General features: G+C 41.9%; 1 protein-coding gene across 1 annotated transcript in view; it reads right to left on the bottom strand.

The window, feature by feature from the left end:
* LOC102818791 (cytosolic carboxypeptidase 4-like) overlaps positions 1–22,488 on the bottom strand; it is a 1,058,651-nt gene that overhangs the window by 1,026,282 nt on the left and 9,881 nt on the right. Inside the window, 2 exon segments of the mRNA XM_006867161.1 lie at positions 13,432–13,525; positions 22,049–22,180. Of these exon segments, the coding sequence (XP_006867223.1) occupies positions 13,432–13,525; positions 22,049–22,180 (226 nt within the window).

Below are 22,488 nucleotides of genomic sequence, written 5' to 3'. Positions count from 1 at the left end.
GGAGAAAGATGAGGCTTTCTGCTCCTGTAAAGATTTACAGCCTTGGACACACTGTACAGGGTCGCTGTGGGTCAGAACCGACTCCACGGCACAGAACCAACCAACCAACCAGCTGCCTAGTACTAACCTTTGGTCCTTGTGTAATCTGTTTCATCTGGGATCGAATTCAAATTTTAAATAACCTTTGTGATGCCTATGCCCTGCAACAACCTTAGCCTTTGTTGTTGTTTTTAAGTGCTGATGAGTCAGTTTCGTTTCGACTATTAGGACCCTGTATAGGGTTTCTGAAGAGCAGTTGGTGAGCTTGGACCATCAACCTTGTGATGCAAACTGACCTTGCAGCCCAGTGCATTAATCTGCAGCCTTTAGAATGGTTCAATTTTAGCCCCTCCCTCTTAATGAACCATCTTCCGACCTAGGACCTATAGGTAGGGATATGTCTATGACCCTAAATAAGCGGGAGACAGTTACCAGAAAATGGGATCACTGACCTAATCCCCCAGCTACAGGTCCTTTTGTTAAGAATAGCTTGGAAACCAGAAGGAGGATTAAAAGGACTCAGCTCTAGTGTTTAAACTCTTGTAAGATCCCCGCCTGTTTGCTGAGTTTGTTTTGCCAAAATGTGTTGCTGCTGGCCCACTGATAAATGCCTCTCTAGCCTATTTCACTGAGCTTGTGTTTCAGGAATTGAGACCAGCCAGTCCCACTGATGAGCAATTCCCTAAACCCTGCCCAGCAACTAGAAACGACTTCCGAGATCCCAGGCAGTGGGCAGTATCTTTAATATTGTCTGTGCTGCTCACACAGATGGGTACTATCTCCAATCACCTCCCAATATCCTGCCATACTAGACAGAGGGTGCCATCACTTACTTTGTAAATCTGCCTCCCCTCCCACCTGTTCCCAACACCCCTTTGTCTTCCCTTCTAAAAGCCCAATGAAAGCCCCAAACACCTGACCCTCAGGGCTGGCATTATGCTCCGGTGTGGGGCTCCTGTCCTCCCTTGGGAAGTGAATACAGCTCCCTACTTTGAACCTCCATACTTGTGAATTCTTTCATACCCATGACTCTTGCCCAACCTAACACACAAAACCTCTTTAAAGTATTATAGAGCAAAGATATCACTTTGAGGACTATGATGTGCCTCACCCATGCCATGGTATTTTCAATCACCTCATGTGCATGTGAAATTTGGAAGACCATAGGAATCAATACATTTGAATTATGATTTTGGCAAAGACTATTGGAGGTACCATGGACTAACAAAAATAAGCAAATCTACTGACTGTGAATGTTGCAAATGTAAAGGTAGACATTTTCTAACAAAAGGAGGGGAGCGGTGGATCTTGCAGCCCAGGAGTGGAGAACCCTGGAACCATCAAGGGAGAAGAGTGGAGTATGGGACCCTGTGCAGAGAAGCAGTGACACCAGAGATGGAGGCAGAGATGATGATGTGGAGAGATGGAGTAGCTGGGGACTCTGGACTCAAGGAGGGAGAGGGGCTTGGTTGTTTGAATGGTTATATATTCCTGAATGCTTTGGTGTACATCCAAAAAGCAGAAGGAATGGAAGCAAATGCTGTTGAATGATGATGCATGAAGGGGATTGTAATCATTGTAATGAAATGAAATACGATAGGATGAGTGTAAAGCTGATGCTCTCCCATGTAAACTATCACTCACTTCACTATATATATATATATATATATATATCTTGAAATTAAAAAATTAAATAAATTTTAAAATATGTCTTGGAAAAATTACAGTCAAAGTGCTCCAACAAGAAAGACTGACACCGCGGCAGCACCAATGGGTTATAACGTAACAATTTTGAGGCTAATGCAGTACCGAGCAGTGTTTCATTCACTATGATTCAGAGCCACCTTGAGGACACCCAACGGTAGCGACAACAATCAGGGAGGACCACAAACTTCTCAGGAAGATGGAAGGGATCTACAGTCACAAACCTAGTTGCAAAGGTTTTCCTAATACATGTAGGAAACTATCCATTCCACCATCAGCTGCAGGCTTTGAAGTCAGGTTGCAAATACACTAATCACTCTGTCAGTAAGTTGAGCCCACACCACACACCCCCAAAATCAGTACTGGTGAGTCGGCGGTGGAATTCTTGTGTTCCTGTTCCAAGACATTTGAGTCTAAGTGCTCAGGAGCACACAGTTCTGAACCCTCAATGTGAGCCTGTGCCCCAGAGACCTCAGAGTTTATGTTGACTGAAGAGCATCAGAACTCATAAAGCCATCAAGAGTGGGCTGAAGAACAGGATGAAACCCAGCCCAAAATTCAGTAGCTATTTCGAGATACAGGATGATCTTGTAACTTGGCTTCCCCTCGTCTCAGTGACAAAAGTAGCTGTGAGTCACCCAATCACTTGTGATCTTAGGGACTCCATTAGCTTTTCTTGAATCTCCATCCATCTATCCATCCAAGAATATTATCAAATACAGTGGAATGGTGTGATAGTTGAAGACCTGGCTTTGGGAAAAGACAGTAGTTAGAAAGGAGGGAGAGGAATCGCAGGACATTTTCCCTAGCTCATACATTGAAGGTGAGATCACCACAAAGAGCTGCCAGTGGAGAACTGCCCAGTAATCCAGCACTCAGGGAAAGTTCAAATGCCAGGAATGCCCTGAGATGGGGCCTTTGAAGGGAGAAGATCACTTAACACTATTCTAATCACAGAGAACTACTGAGACAAGACGACCCTAAGCTGAAGAATTTGCTTAGGAGGCTGACTAAAGTTTCAACATAGCCATCTCCTCTTGGCAAGGTGTTCGAGTCTGGGTAGTCTAAACCTCACAACCCCATAACAACCTACATCCTGGGGACCCCTGAGCCTGAAGAGTGTAAATTATAGCACAAGTTCCCTATTGTAAACCTACGAAGACACTGAAGGGGTGCAATATCAAAGCGGTTGACCTCTGTAATGGAGAGATCATCATGGTCCCTAATAAAACATTTCCTGACCTATGTTTTTGGGGAAGCTCTGAGAAAATGAAGGTGTTGTGTCTGATGAAATATTAAGAAAAGCATCTCAGACTGGGGCCGTCATGAGTTTTATTTTCCAAATATGGCTTCAAAGGTCAGGACTACAGTGGGATTCAAGGACCAGCCTCTGCTCGGAAGACTCATTTAGAGTCTGATTGATTCTGATGCTTGTGAGGCAAGGCAAGCCAAGAGAGATTTTGTTGTTGCTTTGAGGCGTTGTTTTTTTTCTTTTTCTTTTTCAAATTTTCTTAGGATTTAGTTGAAAGGTTATGGAGTAAATCAAATTTTCCATTCAGCAATTTACGCACAGATTGTTCCATGGCCTTGGTTACAATTCCACATCGTGACAGCGCTCCCATCGTGTCCAACTTGCCTTCCCTGTTCATTCACCCAGTTTTCCTGTCACTTCTTCACTTCTTTACTTTTGGACAAATGCTGTCCTTTTGCTCTCATAGCGTTGATGGTTCTGAGGAGCATGTTCCTCATTTTGTAGGCTGGTCTTTTATGTGGCTGAAAGGTGATCTCCAGATGTGTCTTCATTTCTAAGTCAGAAGGATGCCTCGGTGGTTCCACGGGTCTCCATCGTACTAGTAAATCTAGTCTTTTTCATGAATTTGAATTCTTTTTTTTTTTTTTACTTTTTTTATTCCGCTCTATACAGTGCCTTCCATGTGATTCCATTCAGAGCAATCATTGGTAGTACCTGGGCCCCATTCAATTCTCAGACTAGTGGACACTTGTTTACCAGTGTTTTGGACTAATTGTTGCCTTCATTCTTTGGTTTCTTCACTTTTCTTTGCTCTGCTCCAGACAGAAAAATACCTATTGTTGTCACTTAGATTGTCACTCACAAGCCTTTAAGACCCCAGTCACTATTCACCAAAATAGGATAAACAACATTGTCTGTATGGACTATGTTATGCCAATTGACCTAAATGCCCCCCAGGGCTATGATCCCTAGCCCTCAATCCCAGTATCTAGAGTCCAGGAGCTATTTGGTTAGGGCTAAGCCTTTTCATGACTGTGTCCTTTATGTGCTCTATTATAAGAATGGTATAGTTGTAGCATGGACAAATATAGACGAAAGAATAACCACTGCCAAGCCTATAGAGGCACATGGCATGAGAGTTTAAACTCCCAAGAGAAACACAGAGGGCGACAATTGATAATCCAGCTTCAAAGGTTAGGCTAAATATTAAACAGTGTGGCTCCAACCAGGTCAGAGGCAATGCGGCCATGGAAACAGCCACATTATTTATTATTAGCAAACCCCGAGGCCCATTCTGGAAATGAGGGAGCAAGGGGACAGCTTCTAGCAGGAGGTGTTGAGACATGGAATGAATCCGAGCTTTTCTAAGGTCACAAGATGAGTCAGTCGTAGACAAGTAATCTGTCTTTGCCTTCATAAATTTTCCTACTTAGTGAGCTTGGATAGCTCGAAGATGGCTTTGGTGCAGTAAACAAGCCTGTCCCACAGCAGAGCAAGCAGCAAGAGCTAGCAGTCTGACCCCCCATCACTTTCCCCTTCCTATTTGCATGCAAAGCTTCTGTAGAAATTCTAAATCCCCAGCTGATGCCAATGCTCACCACACCTTGAAGTAGATCTCAAATTTGAAGCAACGTTTAAAAGTGAACGTGTCCCTCCCCACGTGTCCTCAAATTCAGATTATTGCTTTCCTGATGAGCTCTGCAGCTCCCCAAACAGCAAAGCAAGAAACGAAAGACTCCATTTTTTTCTTTATCTGAGTGAGACTTTGTTCCCTTTCAGGGTGTTACTTCTTGCTATCACTCTCTCAGTATAAAGCGTTTCCTAGAAGACCCCTCAAAACAACCCAAACCAAACCCATTGCCTTCTAATCTATTGCTGCTCATAGCAACTCGATGGGGGTGGTGATGGTACTGTGCCGTGGAGTCGGTTTTGACTCATAACGACCCTATATAGGGTTTCTGAGCCTGTCAATTTTTATGGGAGCAGAAACCCTCACCTTTCTCCCATGGAACAGCTGGTAGTTTCGAACTGCTGACCTTGAGGTTAGCAACCCTACTCGTAACTCTATTGGGCAGGTAAAACTGTCCCCTTAGGGTTTAAAGCTGTAAATCTACAAGAGTAGACTGACCCAGCTTGTTCCCTTGGAGCAGCTGGTAGGTATGAACTGCTGACCTTTCAGTTAGCAGCCAAGCTATTATCCATTTTATGAGCAGGGCTCCTAAAGGGGTCTCAGTTCCTTATACAAATAGAGTTCTTGGTCGGATCGCCATCTCATTTTCCAGGCATGTTCAGATATGATGGGACTGCACATGTCAAAACAGCTTGGGATCAAGGAAGAATATGATAATATATATGAAATTTCCCATATAGTACACACCCACTGAATAGCAGGTTTTATTTATCATTAGATAGGCAGTTCCCACTTACACACAATTGAAAGTATCTCTTTTGAATTAAGTTAAGAATATAGTCCATTCACTGGGCTAGATCCTTTGGAGAACAGAAGGATAAATATCATCTGTGTTTACCTCTAGGAAGAATAAGCATGGGTTCCGTGGTGGAAGCCTCACCTTTCAGACAGGAGACCTAGATTTGACTACAAGTTAATAGACCTCATGTGTAGCTGTCACCAATCTGTCAGAGGAGACTTGTGTGTGTAGCACTTGTAGGAACATGGTTAAGTGTTCTGCTGCCAACCTAAAGATCAGTGGTTCAAGCTCACCAGCTACTCAGCAGTAGAAAGACGTCGCAGCCTACTTCTGTAAGGATTGTAGGCTTGGAAACGCAATGGGGCCGCTATCCCCTGTCCTCTAAGGCAATGAAATTAAGTCAGCAACAATGGAAAATGAGGGTAAGCAGATTTCAACAGAGCTTCCAGACTAAACTAACTAGAAAGAAAGATCTGGCAGTCTACCGCCAACAATCACCCAGTAATAACCCTAGAAATCACAACAGTACAATTCTGAACCAATCAAAGGGATGGCACAGGATTAAGTAGCATTTCATTCCATGGTGTTGCCATGAGTCCCTTCAAATTACGTGTTAGAATGCTCCACGAATTTTGAAGGAACTGATTCAGCAGCAACCAAAAACAACCTTTAAGAAGTTTAGAATCTAAAGATGAAAGAAGACCTGCAGACCAGCAAAGCAGAGTTAAAACAAAGTATAAACAAAGTCCTATAGAAACATTGAGAAGAGATGATTGCTTTGTTCTCGTACCCAGTGAGAAGTGAGATGGAGCAGGTAGTATGAGGTGGGGCCTGAAGAGTGGGTAGAACTTCTACAGCTCGATGAACTAGAGAAGCCATTCAAGTGAAGGGGGTCACCTGAGCCAAGACCTGGGGCAGGAAGGATCGGGCAGGTGACATTCAGTAATGATGTGCTGGAAAGACAGATGAGATGAAGAATGAAATATCAAGGCTGGGAAGTAAGATTGAGCACATTCTTAATTGCCTTAAAGTCAGAGTGGATGAAGTAGTCTATAGCATCATTCCAAGTCTGGCAAAAACTGGTTATACACTAGGGGGCTGGTCATCTGGAACAAAAGGAGGAGAACAGGGGTAAGCCACTACAAATGCCTGCCAGTAAAACAGTGCCTGCTTAGGGTCCTTTGGGGAATGAGAGACACTGTAACAGCCACCTCTCCTAGGACTGAGGACTGCTTGGCTCAATGTCAGAGAGAGTTAAGAACCTTGTTCAATACTCTCCTTCTCTCTCAAAGTTGTGTGGTTGATGCTTCTTTCATAAATCTTGCCCCGAGTACGATCTGGTGTCAGGGAGTCAGTGGAGAACAGCTGCATAACTAATTTTAGGTCTGTGCTCAAGAAGTAGGGCAGATTTAATCTCCACAAGACAGAAGAATCACAGTATACAACGCTGGGCATCTGCTCATACAAAGATATCCCAGAATAGCTTTCCCATAGCTTGTTAGCATTTCCATGTCCTGTAGCATGTGGCCACCTTATCCCCTTCCCGGAAGACCCCTTCAAACTACAGCTTCTGGCATCTGAGTCGAATTCATTTGGGCACCTCTTAGTTACTATTTGGGGATGGATTTCATGGAAGAGGGTGGCTGATGGCAGGCTTCGATCTCTATGATCTTCTCTAATCTTTTCTGGCTGACCTGAAGCAGGAAGTCACTTATCCTGTAATATTCGTATTAATAATATGTTGTTGCTGTTGTTGTAAGTGCCATTGAGTAGGTTCCGACTCATATGGAGCCTGCATAGGATTTTCAAGGAGCAGCTGGTAAGCTTGAGCTACTGACCTTATGGTTCAAACCAACTTTGCAGTCAGCACATTAACCCACAGCACCATACCAGGACTCACAATTTACATACCTAGGAGGAAGAAATTGACATTCACATTAGGACAATGTAAAACTTCAGCTAACTTGGACCTCCTTTAGATTAAGTGACTTGCCAAGGAATCAGTTAGGAAGGAGGCTGCAAAACGGGTTTCCTGATTTCAGTACTTTCATCCTTATCTTTTTGTGAGTCCTGGTGTGGCTCTGTGGGTTAATGCACCAGACTGCAAAGCCATTTGAACTGCAAGGTCAGCGGTTCAAGCTCACCAGTCACTCCACGGAAACCCTATACATGGTTGCTATGGGTCGGAACCGACTCCACGGAACTTAACAACAACAACATGCGTGGCACTCTAGGATAAGCACTGGACCTCAAGGTTGGTTTGAACCACAATGTCGGTGGTTTGAACTCACCAGCCATTCCAAGGAAACCCCATACAGGGTCACTTCAGTGGGAAATGACTCAATGGCACTTAATAATAACAACACCCTTACTTTGTAGTTGAATGTTAAGGGCAGGTAGAAAACAAGGCAGCCTCAAGGGGGGAGCGAATTAAAAGCAGAGGGTACAGACATTTGGCCTTTGAGAGGAAGTAGCCACTTGATGGAGAAGAAAGACTTCCTTAGTCCTGGTGTGGTGCTGTGAGATAAAGCACTGGACCGCAAGGTCAGTTTAAACCACAAGGTTGGAGGTTTAAACTCCTCTTTCGCTCCTTGGAAACCCTACGCAGGGTCGTTATGAGTTGGAAACTACTTGAGGCAGGTGACCAAAACAACAACATCATTAAGCAATTGTTCCATAAGTAAGAGCCTTTAGACAATAACAAGACACAAAACAACCCTAACCGCTTATGACTGTTTTACATATGGTGGTTTTAGAAATAAAAAGTTGAAATTAGATTGTAACAGTGGCTGAGGAGCTTAGGTTCACAGAAAGAGAGGGTTTAAATCTCAGCTCTTTTACTTAATTCCCAGCAGGGCACTTCTTCCAGCTTCAGTGCTTCTGTTTTTTTAGTGGGGTTTTGTTGTTGTTGTTGTTGTTGTTGTTCAAAATGTGGGACAGTTAGCGCATATACTTTATAGAGTTGAGGAGAGGTTCAAATGAGATAATGCATGGCAAGGCCTTCGTACAGTTAGGGCACATCACACGTGCCTAGCAATGACAGCTAGGCATGTTGTAATGGTTGGTGATAAATTATCTTTGTGGACGTTTGGTTTTAATTTGGCATTTGGCTAAAGATGGGAGCAATCTTGCCCAAATTTACAAGGCAGGTCAGATTCCTGAAGTGTTCCTTTTGTCATTGAAACACCCCATTCCCTAAATACTAGGCCCTCACCTTGTCCCTTTCCCATCCCTTCCTGCAGCCCCCATCTGCTCTCTCCTGGTGTTATTTTTTTATTTTCTTGTAATGCCTTGGTCACATCTGTGTGACTTCATCGTCCTTTGCAGAAGGGAAAGGCAGCAACAGTTGAGTTAGCTACTAGTGTGAGTCTCTGAGATGTAGTATCCTATGGTTTGCTGTCTGGTCCATCCTCCCCACAAACCTGGATTGGAAAGGCAATAAAAGCTATCAGGACCTGGAAGAGAGGGGCCTAATGTCTTGCTTTCCAAGTTTGTTGTTGTTGTTGTTAAATTTGTTGTTGTTGCTGTTAAGTGCCATCAAGTTGTTTTTGACTCATAGCAACCAGTTTAGGGTTTATGAGGAGTGGCTGGTGAGTTTGAACTTGTGGTCCAGTGCTTATACTTCAGTGCCACACCAGGATTCCAAATTTAGCCAGGGAAATAACAGGTCTTCACCAGAAGTCTCCAAACATGACACCGAGGTGGCAAAGTCAAGATGACTACATGAGGCCCAGCCCAGCAGACTTGCTCACTGATTTCCATGTCCACATTGTGCCCAATTTACAACATGCTCAGGTTACAATAAGCTGCGTTTATGACAGTGCTGTTTTGGTGGGGCTGTATATCTTATTGATAATAATTTGTACTACGTATGGTTGTTGTTGTTATTAAGTGCGATTGAGTCAGCTAACTCATAGCGACTCTGTAGATGGTTTTGGAGGAATGGTTGGTAACGGGCTTCAAAAAATGAAATGAAAAAGTAATGGAATTTTTCATAAACTTCAAAAACGGAATTAAAAAATAATGGAATTTTTCATAAACTTTTAATGTTGCAGCATGTAATTTGCTGATGTTATTCTTCTCAGATGTTCATGCACAGATGTTCAATGTGATGATTTATTGTTTAAAAACTGCCAGAGAGCAGACAAGGGCTGGCCTGCAGTGAAGCCTATGTCAATGTCAGGACTTATGATGAAAACAATTGAACGATGTTCAGTCCTTACAACATCACAATGGAACTGCACACACGCCTGACAGCCTTGCTACTCTGCCTTCATTGTTACAACACTGACTGCCAGCTTCATTTTAATATTCTTCAGAGTATCCAGAACATTGTATCTTCCTGGGATGAAGTTATGGGAAAATACATCCAAGGGACTTGGGGAAAATTGCTGAGTATGTGAACATACTCCAAATATTTGATCAAGATAATATGATCGAAGAGATGACTGGGGAAATCGTCCATCTGGCAACAATGCTAAATTCAGAACTTGACACCACCCATGGGAGAAAAAGCTCATAGATCACGAGAAAGGCGAAATGACAGATCAGGACTAAACGAAATTTGACGAGAAAAGAAGCCCTGAAGAAGAAAGAAACAATGAGTAAGAGTTAAGAAAGAAGTTGTCAAAAATCTTACTGGGAAAGGATGCTTACCGTTGCTGCGATGTGCCGTCGAGTCGGTTCCAGTTCATAGTGACCCTGTATACAGTTTCTGAGGAGAAGCTGGTGGGTTTGAACTTCAGACCTTGCAGTTAGCAGTTCAGTGCCTATCCCACAGTGACTAACTGACATTTTTTCTAAACTAAATCAGGGTCTTCTGTTGCTTAAAAACATGGACCCAAACATTAATCACTTTGCTAAAATTGATAGGCAGACTGGGGTAGCAGTGAGATGTTAGGAAGAAAAATATAAAGTATTTCCTACTAGAAATATTGTCCCCATTCTAGGAACAATCCAGATAACCCAGAACCTTCCACAAGGGGAGTTACTACTGCAACTGGAAAAGTGCTAACATTGGGCAACTCTGAGTCAACTTTTATAATTTGTGGGGAGTAGGATAAACACTGGACTGCAAATTCACTTTGAACCACAAGGCTGGTTATGCAAACTCACCAACTGCTCCTCAGAAACTGGATACAGGGTAACTATGACTCGGACCCAACTCAACAGCACTCCACAACAACAGCAGATTTTATGTATGTCTGTATTAAAATTTATTTGTCAGTTTATATGCAATGTTTTCAGCCCTTAAAGACAGATAAAGACTGGATTTATAAAAATATTGATAATAAAAGGCAACAATAGTGACAAATTTTAAAAAGAGTTATGGGTAGTCTCTATTGTCAGTCAGTTCTAGCATAAGCTGAATGCAGGCCTATAATAATAAGGAAAACTATAAACAAAAATGGGCAGCATTCAACTTCCGTCAGAGCCAATTTAGGACAGAGGCCTCAGAATGGAACCCTGTTGTAAGTCATAGACAACCTATATATAATGTAGGGAAGGGAGTTAGATGTTCCTGAGAACAGACTAAGAGTGATAGCACCAGATTGTTGTTGTTGTTAAGTGCCGTCGAGTCAGTTCTGACCCATAGCGACCCTGTATAGGGTTTCCAAGGAGCAGTTGGTGAGCTTGCAGTTCAAATGGCTTTGTAGTCCGACGCATTAATCCACAGCGCCACACCAGGACTCCATTAGATTAGAATGGGCTTTATAGAGAGGACAAAATCTAAAGATTGTGGATTTGGTGATCAAAAGGTCCGGCAAAACTGCAGATATCATTAGCAAAGGCCTAACACGATGATAAAGATCAGACAAGTTGACACCAAATGACTGAGGACAAGCTCTGCTCCTCTTCTATCTACCTACACCTTGGCACTGATACAAGCTTCTTAGAACATCATTGCAACCCCAGGAAAAGGAGAGAATTAAAAACCATGAACAGACCAAAGAATCGTGAATTTAACTTAGATTCTTTATAAGACACTACTTGTTTATATTTTGTTAATGGACATAAATGGAAGCTTAAGACAGAAATAACGTATGATGAGAGGGGAGTGGAAGAATTCCTTCCTACCGAACAGGAGGCCATGGTTTGATTCCCCAATAGTGAACCTTAGGCACAGCCACCACTGGTCTGTCAATGTTGTGATGTTAACTGGATTTCAGTGGAACTTCTAGACTAAGACTAGGATGAAAGGTCTGGCCATCTACTTCACAAAATCGGTCAAGGAAAACCGCACAGATCACAACAGACGGATTCCATTGCGAATGAGATCATCATGCGTCAGGGTTCACTTCAAGGAGTCCTGGTGTGGCTCTGTGGGGTAAAGCTCTGGACCACAAAAGTTGGGTTGAGCCACAGTTTGGCAGTTCAAACTCACCAGCTGCTCCTTGGAAAGTCTATACAGACTGCTATGAGTCGAAACCGACTTCACAGCACTTGATAGTAACAACAACAAAGCCAACACAAGTATAAAAAATAATAACAGTAAGAAAATTTGTTTTTGTTTTGTTTCATTTTTGCCTCTAAGTTTGTGACTCTGAAGTTTTGTACCTACTAAATGACGGTGCCTAGTTATAATTAAGGAGCTCTGGTAGCATAGTGCTTATGAGTCAGGCTGCTAACCTCAAAGTCAGCAGTTCAACGCTACCAGAAGTTCCGTGGGAACATGATGAGGCTTGCTGATCCCATAAAGATTTACAGCCTTGGAAACCCTATACAGGGTCACTATAAGTCAGATCCGACGCCATAGCACATAACTACCTCCACCAGTTATAATTACATTGAATTCCCATTTTTTCACTCCACATTAATTGTTTTCCAGAATGAGACACATAGAATGCTGATCCCCTCAAAAGATGATACCCATAAAGAATGTTCCCGGGCCAAATCCATTTCAGAGTGGTTTAAAATGCACGCACATTTTGGATGTGTATTGTTGACTTACAAATTCTGAAGGAAGTCTTATAATAAAATGACTTATTTAACTTTAATCCAGTACTTAGCAATTTATATGAGGAGGAAATGTGGTTGTTTTTTTTTGTTTTTTTGGGTTTTTTTTGGCTTTTAGAAAACCAAAGAAAAAACCTGAGGTAGACTGTGTTTCACTTGAGGAAATACAGGTATGGAGAGTTGAAGGTGAGAATGGATGAGAATGGAATTACTGTAGTGACCCAAGAGACAAATCCTGAGGCAGGACAGGAGCCTAAGATTGATGGTAAAATGCAGAAAATATCATGACTGGGCATGGAAATGTTACTTGCCAAACGACCCCATAGATCTTGGAAATTGGCTGAATTTCTTCTAATCTACTTTCAAGGTCCTCGCTGAGTCACCCCCATAAATGATGGCTCTTAACGGTTCTGAATATCTCTAAAGCCTTCGTGTCTGACCAACTCCCTTTCTAACTTCGTGATTCACTCCAGAGACAGAGTGATAGGCCAACTTTCATAAAAAGACATCTCAAGACGAGTACAGCGTCATGATGGACTATTTTAAGGTCCAGACCTCTTGTCTGATATGTAACTGGCTAACTCTTTACAGGCGTTGAGGTGAGTCACCTTTTCCTGTCATTTCTAGACTGTGTTTTGAGGACCAAACTAATTTAGGGTAGATTTGCTATGAGTTAAGAAGCTATCTAAAGGCTTCAGGAAAGAAACATGGGCTTTTGAGTCTGAAAAAAATCTGGATTGAAATTCCAATTCTTCCATTTTCTGGCAGTGTGATCTTGAGAGTAAGACTTTTTCTACATTTTAGCTTCCTTGGTGAAAATGAGGATGATAATATGCATTCTCATTCAGGGTTGCTGTGAGGATCAACGGAATGATATTTGGGTAAGGCAAAATGCACGTAGAGCGTAGATAATGAAGTCTCTGCAATATATCTCTAAGGGGGAAGTCATCATTAAACTGAATTAGAAGTACCGCCAAGATATACAGGGGGTCATCTCCATGTCTACATCTATTACAAAGAAAGAAACAGTACCACAAAGGTTCTCTGTACCTGACCACTCGAGTCCGCTTTCGGGTATACGGAGAGATGACCTTGAAAAGCATTTCCATGGCTCCATTAATCCCCAGCATGGCTCCTGTAGTAACTGGGAAAGATGAAGGCACAGTAGTTATTGGGCCACCTGAACCAAGCTCTGTATTTAGTGACTGAGCTTAAAGGGCAGGCAAATTCATCACCTTTCTTGTTAAAGGCAACTTATAAGCAGGGAAGGAGTCCTGCTAAGGTGCTGTGGGCTAATGGGCTGGACTGCAAGGTCAGTTAGAACCACAAGGTCAGTGGTTCAAGCTCACCAGTTGAAACCCTATACAGGGTTGCTATGGTTTGGAACCGACGTGACAGCACTTTACAACAACAACAAAGCAGGGAACTGGTATGGTCTCTCCATCCCTGACTGTGAAGTGAAGGTCATCTGAAAGTCACAACAACACTCTACTATCTTCTCACAATGAGTCCAAGCTAGGAAAGATACATTTATTTTATTTTCTGATGGGCAATTGCATTTTTCTACTTTATTCTTAAATCAGAACAGGCAGGACAATTATTAAGCAGAATTATCTTTCTCTAAATAGATCTTTGAGTTCCTGGCAATGATTTCATTTCAAACTGTGTCTGTTTTGCTCAGCACCAATTTGCCATATGACACCTGTATGCAAGTACACACACACAAATACACATACACTGCCAGTATTTCACAAAAGACTTCCTTAGACATATCTTGCCATTTGGAAAATTTCACAGTGAAGAAGCCTTACAAGTGGCTAAGTTATTCAAGAAGGCAAGTTCTTTAATACAACTTGAATGAACTACTTAGACACTTTAAGGGGTAGTTTCATAAACAAGACCGTTCCCTTTTATTTTTCCAATCTGTTTCCAAGTTCCTCTACAACTTTTGTACTCAGATTGCACATAATTGAAGTAATGACTCATCCGTTAGAATGTCAAAAGAATAAGCAATTTCTCCTACTCAGAAATAACTGTTGTTGTTGTTGTTGTTGTTGTTGTTGTTGTTGTTGTTAGGTGTCCTCAAATTAGATCTGACTCATATCAGCCCAATGAACAGCAAACAAAACCACTGTCTGGTCCAATGCCAGCCCCACGGTTTTTGTCATGTTTCAGCCCATTGTTGCCACCACAGTGTCAACTCATCTCACTGTCTTTCTCTTGGTGGCTGACTCTCTACCAAGCACAATGCCCTTCTCCAGGTACTAGTCCCTTGTGACAACATGCCCAAAGTATGTGAGACAAAGTCTCAACTATCTTTGCTTCTAAGGAACATTCTGGATGTAACAGGGGGCTTTAAAAAGTTCCTGGAAATATTCTATTATCTTTTAATTCCATGAACTTTTTGAAGCCCCCTCATACTTCTTCCAAGACAGGTTTGTATTCAATGCCCTTTGCCAATACAATGCTTCAAAGGCATTAATTCTTTGCAGTCTTCCTTATTCATTGTTCAGTTTTCACATGCATATGAGGCAATGGAAAATATTATGGCTTGAATAAGGAGCAAGTCCTTAAGACGCCATCTTTGCTTTTTTTTTTTTTCATGTGATAGTTTACATGGGAGAACATTAGCTTTACATTCATCCTATCCTATACCATTTCATTGCCATGATTGCAATCCCTTCCATGCATCATCAAACAACCAAAGTGTATACCCTGCAAGCCTGCCCCCTGGTCATCAACACACAGCCCCTCTCCCTTTCTGAGTCCAGAGTCCCCAGCCACTCCATCTCTCCACATCATCGTCTCTGCCTCCATCTCTGGCATCACTGTTTCTCTGGGTAGGGTCCTGCTCTCCACTCTTCTCCCTTGATGGTTCCAGGGACCTCTGCTCCTGGGTCTGCAAAGTCAATCACTCCCCTCCTTTTGCTATAAAATGTCTACCTTTCCATTCCCAACTCTCACAATCAGTCCTGATAACAATGATTCACTATTGTACTTCATGAATCCTATCCCCATCTCCTTTCATCAGCCCTGACCAGACAGATTGAATACTACTCAGTGGAAATTTTACCTTCCTCTGCACCCTCTGGATCTAGGTTCCATCTTGAAAGCTTGTAAGCCAGTCACTTCTTCCCTTTGTAGTTCCCCCATTTTGGGCAGCCAATATCCAAGTTGCTCATCCCTATCTACCCTGTGTACCAAGGGGGTGGGAATGATCTTCGTTGTAAAGATCTGTTCTCTCATTTGAGCTATTGCTTCCATAGGTGTAGGTCAAGTTCATAAAATTATATCAGATTACTCTTTTTATCTTCTTCATTCTTCTTCTAGTTGAGTTCTGATCATCCAGTCATTGAAGCCAGGTCAAGTGGGTATTATCTGCAAGTGTGGGTGTTCTTGTGCATATGCCCTCTCTTCTTATCAGCTGAACGCTTCACTCTCCACTCTAGTCCTCTGTGGCTATGTCACTGTCTCTGGGCCCAGGAGTTCCCAGTTCTTGCCATACTGCTGGCCATCCAGGGTTCACAGGAGTCTTTAGAAGGTGGTAGGACTTAGCTCATAGCTTCATTGCTGTCCATCTTTGCTTTTTAACACTTAAATTTTTTTTTTTCACAGAATATTTGCCCAGTGTGATATGTTTGATTTCTTGACAACTACTTCCAGGTCTTCTTTTTTTTTTTTTTTTTTTTTTTTTTCCTATTTTACAATAGTAGACAAAGGAAACCAACATCCACAAGACAGTCAAGCGCCTTAACATTGTTTCCTCTCTTTTACCCAATCAGACTATGCCTCGATCCCTGTATCACAGGGCCCTGTTTTCCATGTGGATTTTACTTATGGATACAAGAAAAATTAAATGCTTGACAACTTTGATAACTCTCCAATATTCCAGTGCTTCACTCCATCCAGTTTACTGAAGGAAGAGCTTTTGTCATGAGAAGCAGCTAAGTATATCAGGACCCTATTTTTTGTGTGAACCTAAAAGTGCTATAAAAACAAAGTCTATTTGAAAAAAAGCCCCAAAATGGAGTCCCTCAGCACCCTAGGACCATCAAGGGAGAAGAGCATGAATGGAATGTAGGACCCTTTCCAGAGAAACAGCGATGACAGAGATGGAGGCAGAGATGAGGCCATAGAGAGAGAGAGAGAGCAGCTGAGGACTCTGGACTCATGGAAAGAGAAAGGCTGGGTGCTGGCAGCCAGGTACTGGTGGCCAAGAAGCAGACTTACAAAATGTGCCCTTTGGTTATTTAAATGATTATATGTTCTTGAGTGTTTTTGTGTACATTAAAAAAAAGAAAAAAACCTAGTAAAAAAGACTCAGGGAGGGAAAGGGGCTATGTGCTGATGGTCAGTAGGAAGGCTTGTGGGGTGTGCCCTTTGGTTGTTTGAATGGTTATATATTCCAGTGTGCTTCAGTGTACATCCAAAAAACAGAGGGAATGGAAGCAAATGCTATTGAACGATGATGCATGGAGGGGATTGTTATCATTGCAATGAAACAAAATATGATAGGATGAATGTAAAGCTGATGTTCTCTCATGTAAACTATCACTCAATTCACAATAAAAGCTAAAATATATATATGTATATATATATATATTCAAAGATGTAACTCTCTTCTATCTTTCTTCCATTGCATTGGTGTAGTAAGACAGAGAATGAGGGATGCCTTATGCTTTGGGGGAAGCCTTGCTTCTGGAAAGATGAGTGGGAACAAGGGATGTGATGGAGAAGCAAAGAATGAAAACCAGGATGGCTTCTACTGTTTGAGACAAACCTGGGAAAAGAGGGTCAAAGGAAATCTGGAGACTCTTCTCTAGTTCATCCCAGTGCAGTTCATCACCCAGGGAGTGGGCCAAATGTCTTACCTATTGCAAAGAGTGCTTGGAACACTTGGAACAGCCTTTAGTGCAGGTAGCAATTGCCAGGATTGAAATTCAAGCATTTGGCATCCTATTCCTGGCCTTCAGTCTTTCCCTCTCATGAAGACTAAATTAGTCTTTACTTCTAAATCGAAAAAAGATACTGAAGCAGACTCTTGACAAATAATTCAGCAAAATGCTTGTATTACATACAGTTAAGAAGGGGGTAGTTTTATGAGCACTGATCCTAACATAGAAAATGTTAGACTGGAAAACAGGAAAGACAACAATAAGGAATCCTTGCTGAGTACATCTTTGCTGGATGCCTGGTCAAGGTTGGGTCGCTGGCAGCTCTATGGACATCCTTATTGGTCATGTGAAAGCTGGCTGTCACAGACGTTTTGCAATTGCAGCCAAGTCCTTCTGCAGATAGGATTGGATGGAACGCTTACCGGGACGTTCAGCAGTGACTAACAATTTAGCAAAGAGACAGCAATCCACAGGCGTCTTGAACTCTGCTTGCTTCTCATCAGTAAAGTCAATGCTTGAGAGTGATAGTATAATTTTTAAGTATGTGATGGAATGGTTAGTTGGTATATTAAATGTAGTCTTAGAACATGAGCCAACTGTATACTACCTCACCCCTATGGGCAAATCCCATCATTTATCAGAGCTCCAGGGTGCAGGAATTTTTTCCTGATCTCTAAAGCTATCATATAAAACAAGGAAATCGAGTTCTTCCAGAAGGCAAAGTTATCTGGCCTAATTATTCCTTAGGAAACCAAAATGAAACACTTCAAATATTGTTCTTCTGGCAAGCTGCACATAGTCGTGGCATGCATTCTAACTCCTCATAAATAAGGGTTGTTTTTAAAGAAAGCCATAGCAGCTTATTACTCAGCTTCCTTTATTGGAGATGGGTTTCTATAGATCCATTTCACTTTCCCCCAATGCATTCTGACTTTCTCATAAATATATACAAATGGGTGATTCGTGGCTCTGTCTGTTTACATGAAATCTATCTAATTTTTCCCCAATAAGACATTTTCTTGGTAGATACTTCATAATTATTAATGGAATTAGTAAAATAATAAAAAAAAATCAGATGATTTTAGTAGTTCTTAGACTACTAACCCATTCACTCTCTATTATTTCAAAAGACTCTGGGAAAAGAACCCCCACTCATCTGTTACTTGGTCAAAGTGTGGTGTCTTATGTGTTGCTGAGCTGCTGGAAGACATGCAACCTAGATTTAAAACACCAACAGAGTTCCCCATGGTGGACAGCTTTGGCACAGGTGACAGATGAAGAGAGTCTATGAAGAAGTCAAGGCAGACCACTTCGGACAAGTAGAGTTGACCTACTGATGTGAATGGAACAAACTTTTGTGACCCTCATTTGCTGATGTAACACAACTTAAAATGGCAAACATCCACTAATAATCAGGATGTGGAATGTACACAAAGTATAATTTTGGAAGTTGTCAAAAAAAGAGACTAAAACATATAAAGATTAATATCCTAGACATTATTGTTAAGTGTTGTTGAGTCCGTTCTGACTCATAGTGACTCTGTACTGGATTTCCAAGAGGCAGCTGGTGGATATGAACTGCCAAACTTGTAGTCAAACTGAGCTCGTAATCCAGTCCCTATCCTAAACCACCACACCCTAGGCATTAGTGAGCTGAAATAGACTGGAATTGGTATTGGCCATATTGAATCAGACAATTATGTTGCTTCCTATGATCGGAATTACAAATTGAAGAGGAATGACTTTACATTCATTGTCAAAAAGAGTGTTTAAAAATCTATCTTTCAGTACAAAGATGTCTGTAATAATATATCCATATGCCTACAAGGAAGACCAGTTAACACCACTATCATTCAAATATATGCACCAACCACTAAAGCCAGTGATGATGAAATTTAAGAACTCTATGAACTTCTTCAGTCAGAAATTGATCAAACATGCAATTAATATGCATTGATAATTGCTGGTGATTGGAATGTGAAAGTTGGAAAAAAGGAGGAAGGGTCAGTCGTTGGAAAACATGGCCTTGGTGATAGAAAAGATGCTGGAGATCACGTCAGTGAATTCTGCCAATACCAATGACATTCATTGCAAATACCTTTTTCAACAACATAAAAGGCAACTATACACATGGATCTTACCAGATGAAATAAACCAGAATCAAATTGTGAGAAGAGACCATGGAGAAGTTCAATATCATCAGCGAAACTAAGGCCAGGGGCAGTCTGTGGAACATACTACCAATTGTTCATATGTAAGTTCAGGCTTAAGCTGAAGAAAATTAAAATACATTGACAAGAGCTATCATATGACCTTGAGTATATCTCACCTGAATTTAGAGACCATCTCGAAAACAGATTGGACACATTACACACTAATGACCAAAAGCCAGTGTTGTTGTGGGATGACATCAACAGCATCATACATGAAGAAAGTAAAAGATCATTTGAAAGACAGGAAAGAAAGAAAAGACCAAAATCAACATCAAAAAAGACTCTAAAACCTGCTCTTGAGAAAACAGAAGCAAAAGCTACTGGAAGAAATGAAGAAGTAAAACAGCGGAAAGAAAATTACCAAGTAAAGTATGTATAATATACCATGGACTGTCAGAAGAGCAAACAGATCTGTCTTTGAAGAAGTACAGCCAGAATGCTTCTTAGAAGCAAGCATGGTGACTTTATCTCTCATACTTTGGACATGTTGTCTGGAGGGACCAGTCCCTGGAGAAGAACATGAGGCTGGACAAAGTGGAGAGTCAACAAAGATGAAGAAGTCCTCCAACAAGATGGACAGACACAGTGGCAGTAACAACAGGCTCAAACACAACGATTGTGAGGACGATGCAGGACTGGACTGTGTTTTGTTCTGCTGTGTATTGGGTCGCTATGAGTCAGAACCATGTCAATGACACTTGACAATAAGGGAAAGAGGGGAGCAGAAAAGGGACTAGGTTAGCCAAGCATGCCCATGGACACTGCCTTATCTATTCCTACTACCCAGTGTGAGTTGAATTAAACTCCAGTTTTACAGAGGAGACAAGTGAGGTTTGAACAGGTTAAATGCTTGTGTTACCTGGCTCATACAAATGAAATCAGAGTCACGCCCAGGACTTTCTGGTTCTAAACCCATGTTGTGTCTTTTTCAGTTTTGCATCTAAGTATTTTTCACTTTTATTCTACATAAGGAGTCCTGGGGTGTGGCACTGTAGGATAAAGCACTGGACTGCAAGGTCATTTGATCCACAAGGTTGGCAGATCAAACTCACCATCCACTCCTTGGAAACCTTATGCAAGATTGCAGTGAGTCAGAACTGACATGATGGCACTTAACAACAACAACATTCTACCTGAAGGGGATAAAGAACTGAGAAATGCAAGTCTGTGTTCTTTATTTATAAGGAGGTATAGAAACTAGATTTTTAATTTAAAATGTTTCTATATGGAGAAAAGAATTAACATGAATTGGGATCTTAGGAACTCAGTCCTCATCACTTCGTATGCATATGAATTCTATCAAGCTTCTCACTCATCTAAGCTTTTTCTTTTTTTAAGCATAAACTGGTAGGTATAAACATGGGATTCTTGTGCTATTAACTTATGTGCAATGTGGTATCTAGCTGCTTTCTGGGGTATTCTGTTGAGTATGGCCATGAGGTAAAGGGTGTTGTTGTTTGTGAGAAGCTTCAAGGACACTTCAAGGAGATTTGTGACTCAGAGTAATTAAGTGACATCGAGTAGATTCCAAATCATAGTGACCCTGTATAGGGTTTCCAAGGAGCAGCGGGTGAGTTTGAACCACCAACCTTGCAGTTCAAACCAGCCATGTGGTCCAGTGCTTATCCACATGGAACATTGTTGTTGTTGTTGTGAAGTGCTTTCACGTTGATTTCAACTCATAATGACTCTGTATAGGGCTTCCAAGGAGCAGCTGGTGAATTTGAACTGCCAACCTTGCGGTTCAAAAGGACCTTGCAGTCCAGTGTATCATCACACATCACGACACCAGGACTCCACATTGAATATGGTGGTGGTTAGATACCGTGGAGTCAGTTCTGACTCATAGCGACCCTGTACAGTGTTTCTGAGGCTGGAAATCTTTACGGGAGCAGAAAGCCTCATCTTTCTCCCATGGGACAGCTGGTAGTTTTGAACTGCTGACCTTGAGGTTCGCAGCCCGATTCATAACCACTACTCTACCAGAGTTCCTTACATTGAATATGATGAGGCCTGAATAGTCTGCCCTTCTCCTGTTGTCGAATCTTTTCCACCTCAATCTATGTACTGTTAGAGAGGTCAACAGTGCACAGAGTCCCTGAGGGTACAACCAGTTCTCCCACCTCAACTACTAAATGATAAGGTGGAGATTCAAGTTCCCCCAAAGGCATTTCAGAAGAATGTCCTGGTGATTAACTTCATAAGAACCTACCATTCAAAGCTATGGGGCAAAGTTCTACTCTAACATACATGGGATCTCCATGAGTCAGAATGAACTTGATTACAATTGGTGGTAAAGAAGGCTATATCTGACCTCCAAAGGGGGGAAAATTGTTAAGAACAGGCTTAATTAAGAGGTCTACATAGTTGAGGAGGAGATGGATAAATGGCTTCTCATCTCCATAGCTCTGGATCCTGAGTCTCCACATAGTATATTTATCTGGGTGAGTCCACACATGCACTATACCCATACCTTCCATCCAAAAGACCCCAAAATTATTCCAGACCTCCCACTCAGCTTTGAAAACCATTCCAAAGAGCAACAATGAAGTTACTTACCACTGGAAGCAAATACACGCAGAATCCAGAGACAATGGAGAAGGTTCTGACTGTGGAACAGATTTTTCCTGGCCAGAATTAGCATCACATCCAGTGCCTCCAATTCCAGTGCCTTCTGTCCAAACTTTTTATCTACGAATACAAAGCAACAGTCAGTTTCATTTTTCATTGATGCTGAATGTTGTACCCTGCATAGGGTAGAGGAAGAGAAAACTTGGAGGAGGATACACATAGTCAGGAGTCCTGGCGTGGCGCTGTGGGTTAATGCGCCAGACTGCAAAGCCGTTTGAACTGCAAGGTCAGTGGTTCAAGCTCACCAGCTGCTCCTTGGAAACCCTATACAGGGTAGCTACGGGTCAGAACTGAGTCGATGGCACTTAACAACAAAGAATTTTATCCTGTAATCTGCTTGACCTTCCCACCACTTGGATCTCTGTTCC

This window comes from Chrysochloris asiatica, unplaced genomic scaffold (assembly GCF_000296735.1).
Source record: "Chrysochloris asiatica unplaced genomic scaffold, ChrAsi1.0 scaffold00101, whole genome shotgun sequence".
In the NCBI taxonomy this organism is placed as follows: domain Eukaryota; kingdom Metazoa; phylum Chordata; class Mammalia; order Afrosoricida; family Chrysochloridae; genus Chrysochloris; species Chrysochloris asiatica.
This window is presented reverse-complemented; position numbering and strand designations above follow the sequence as displayed.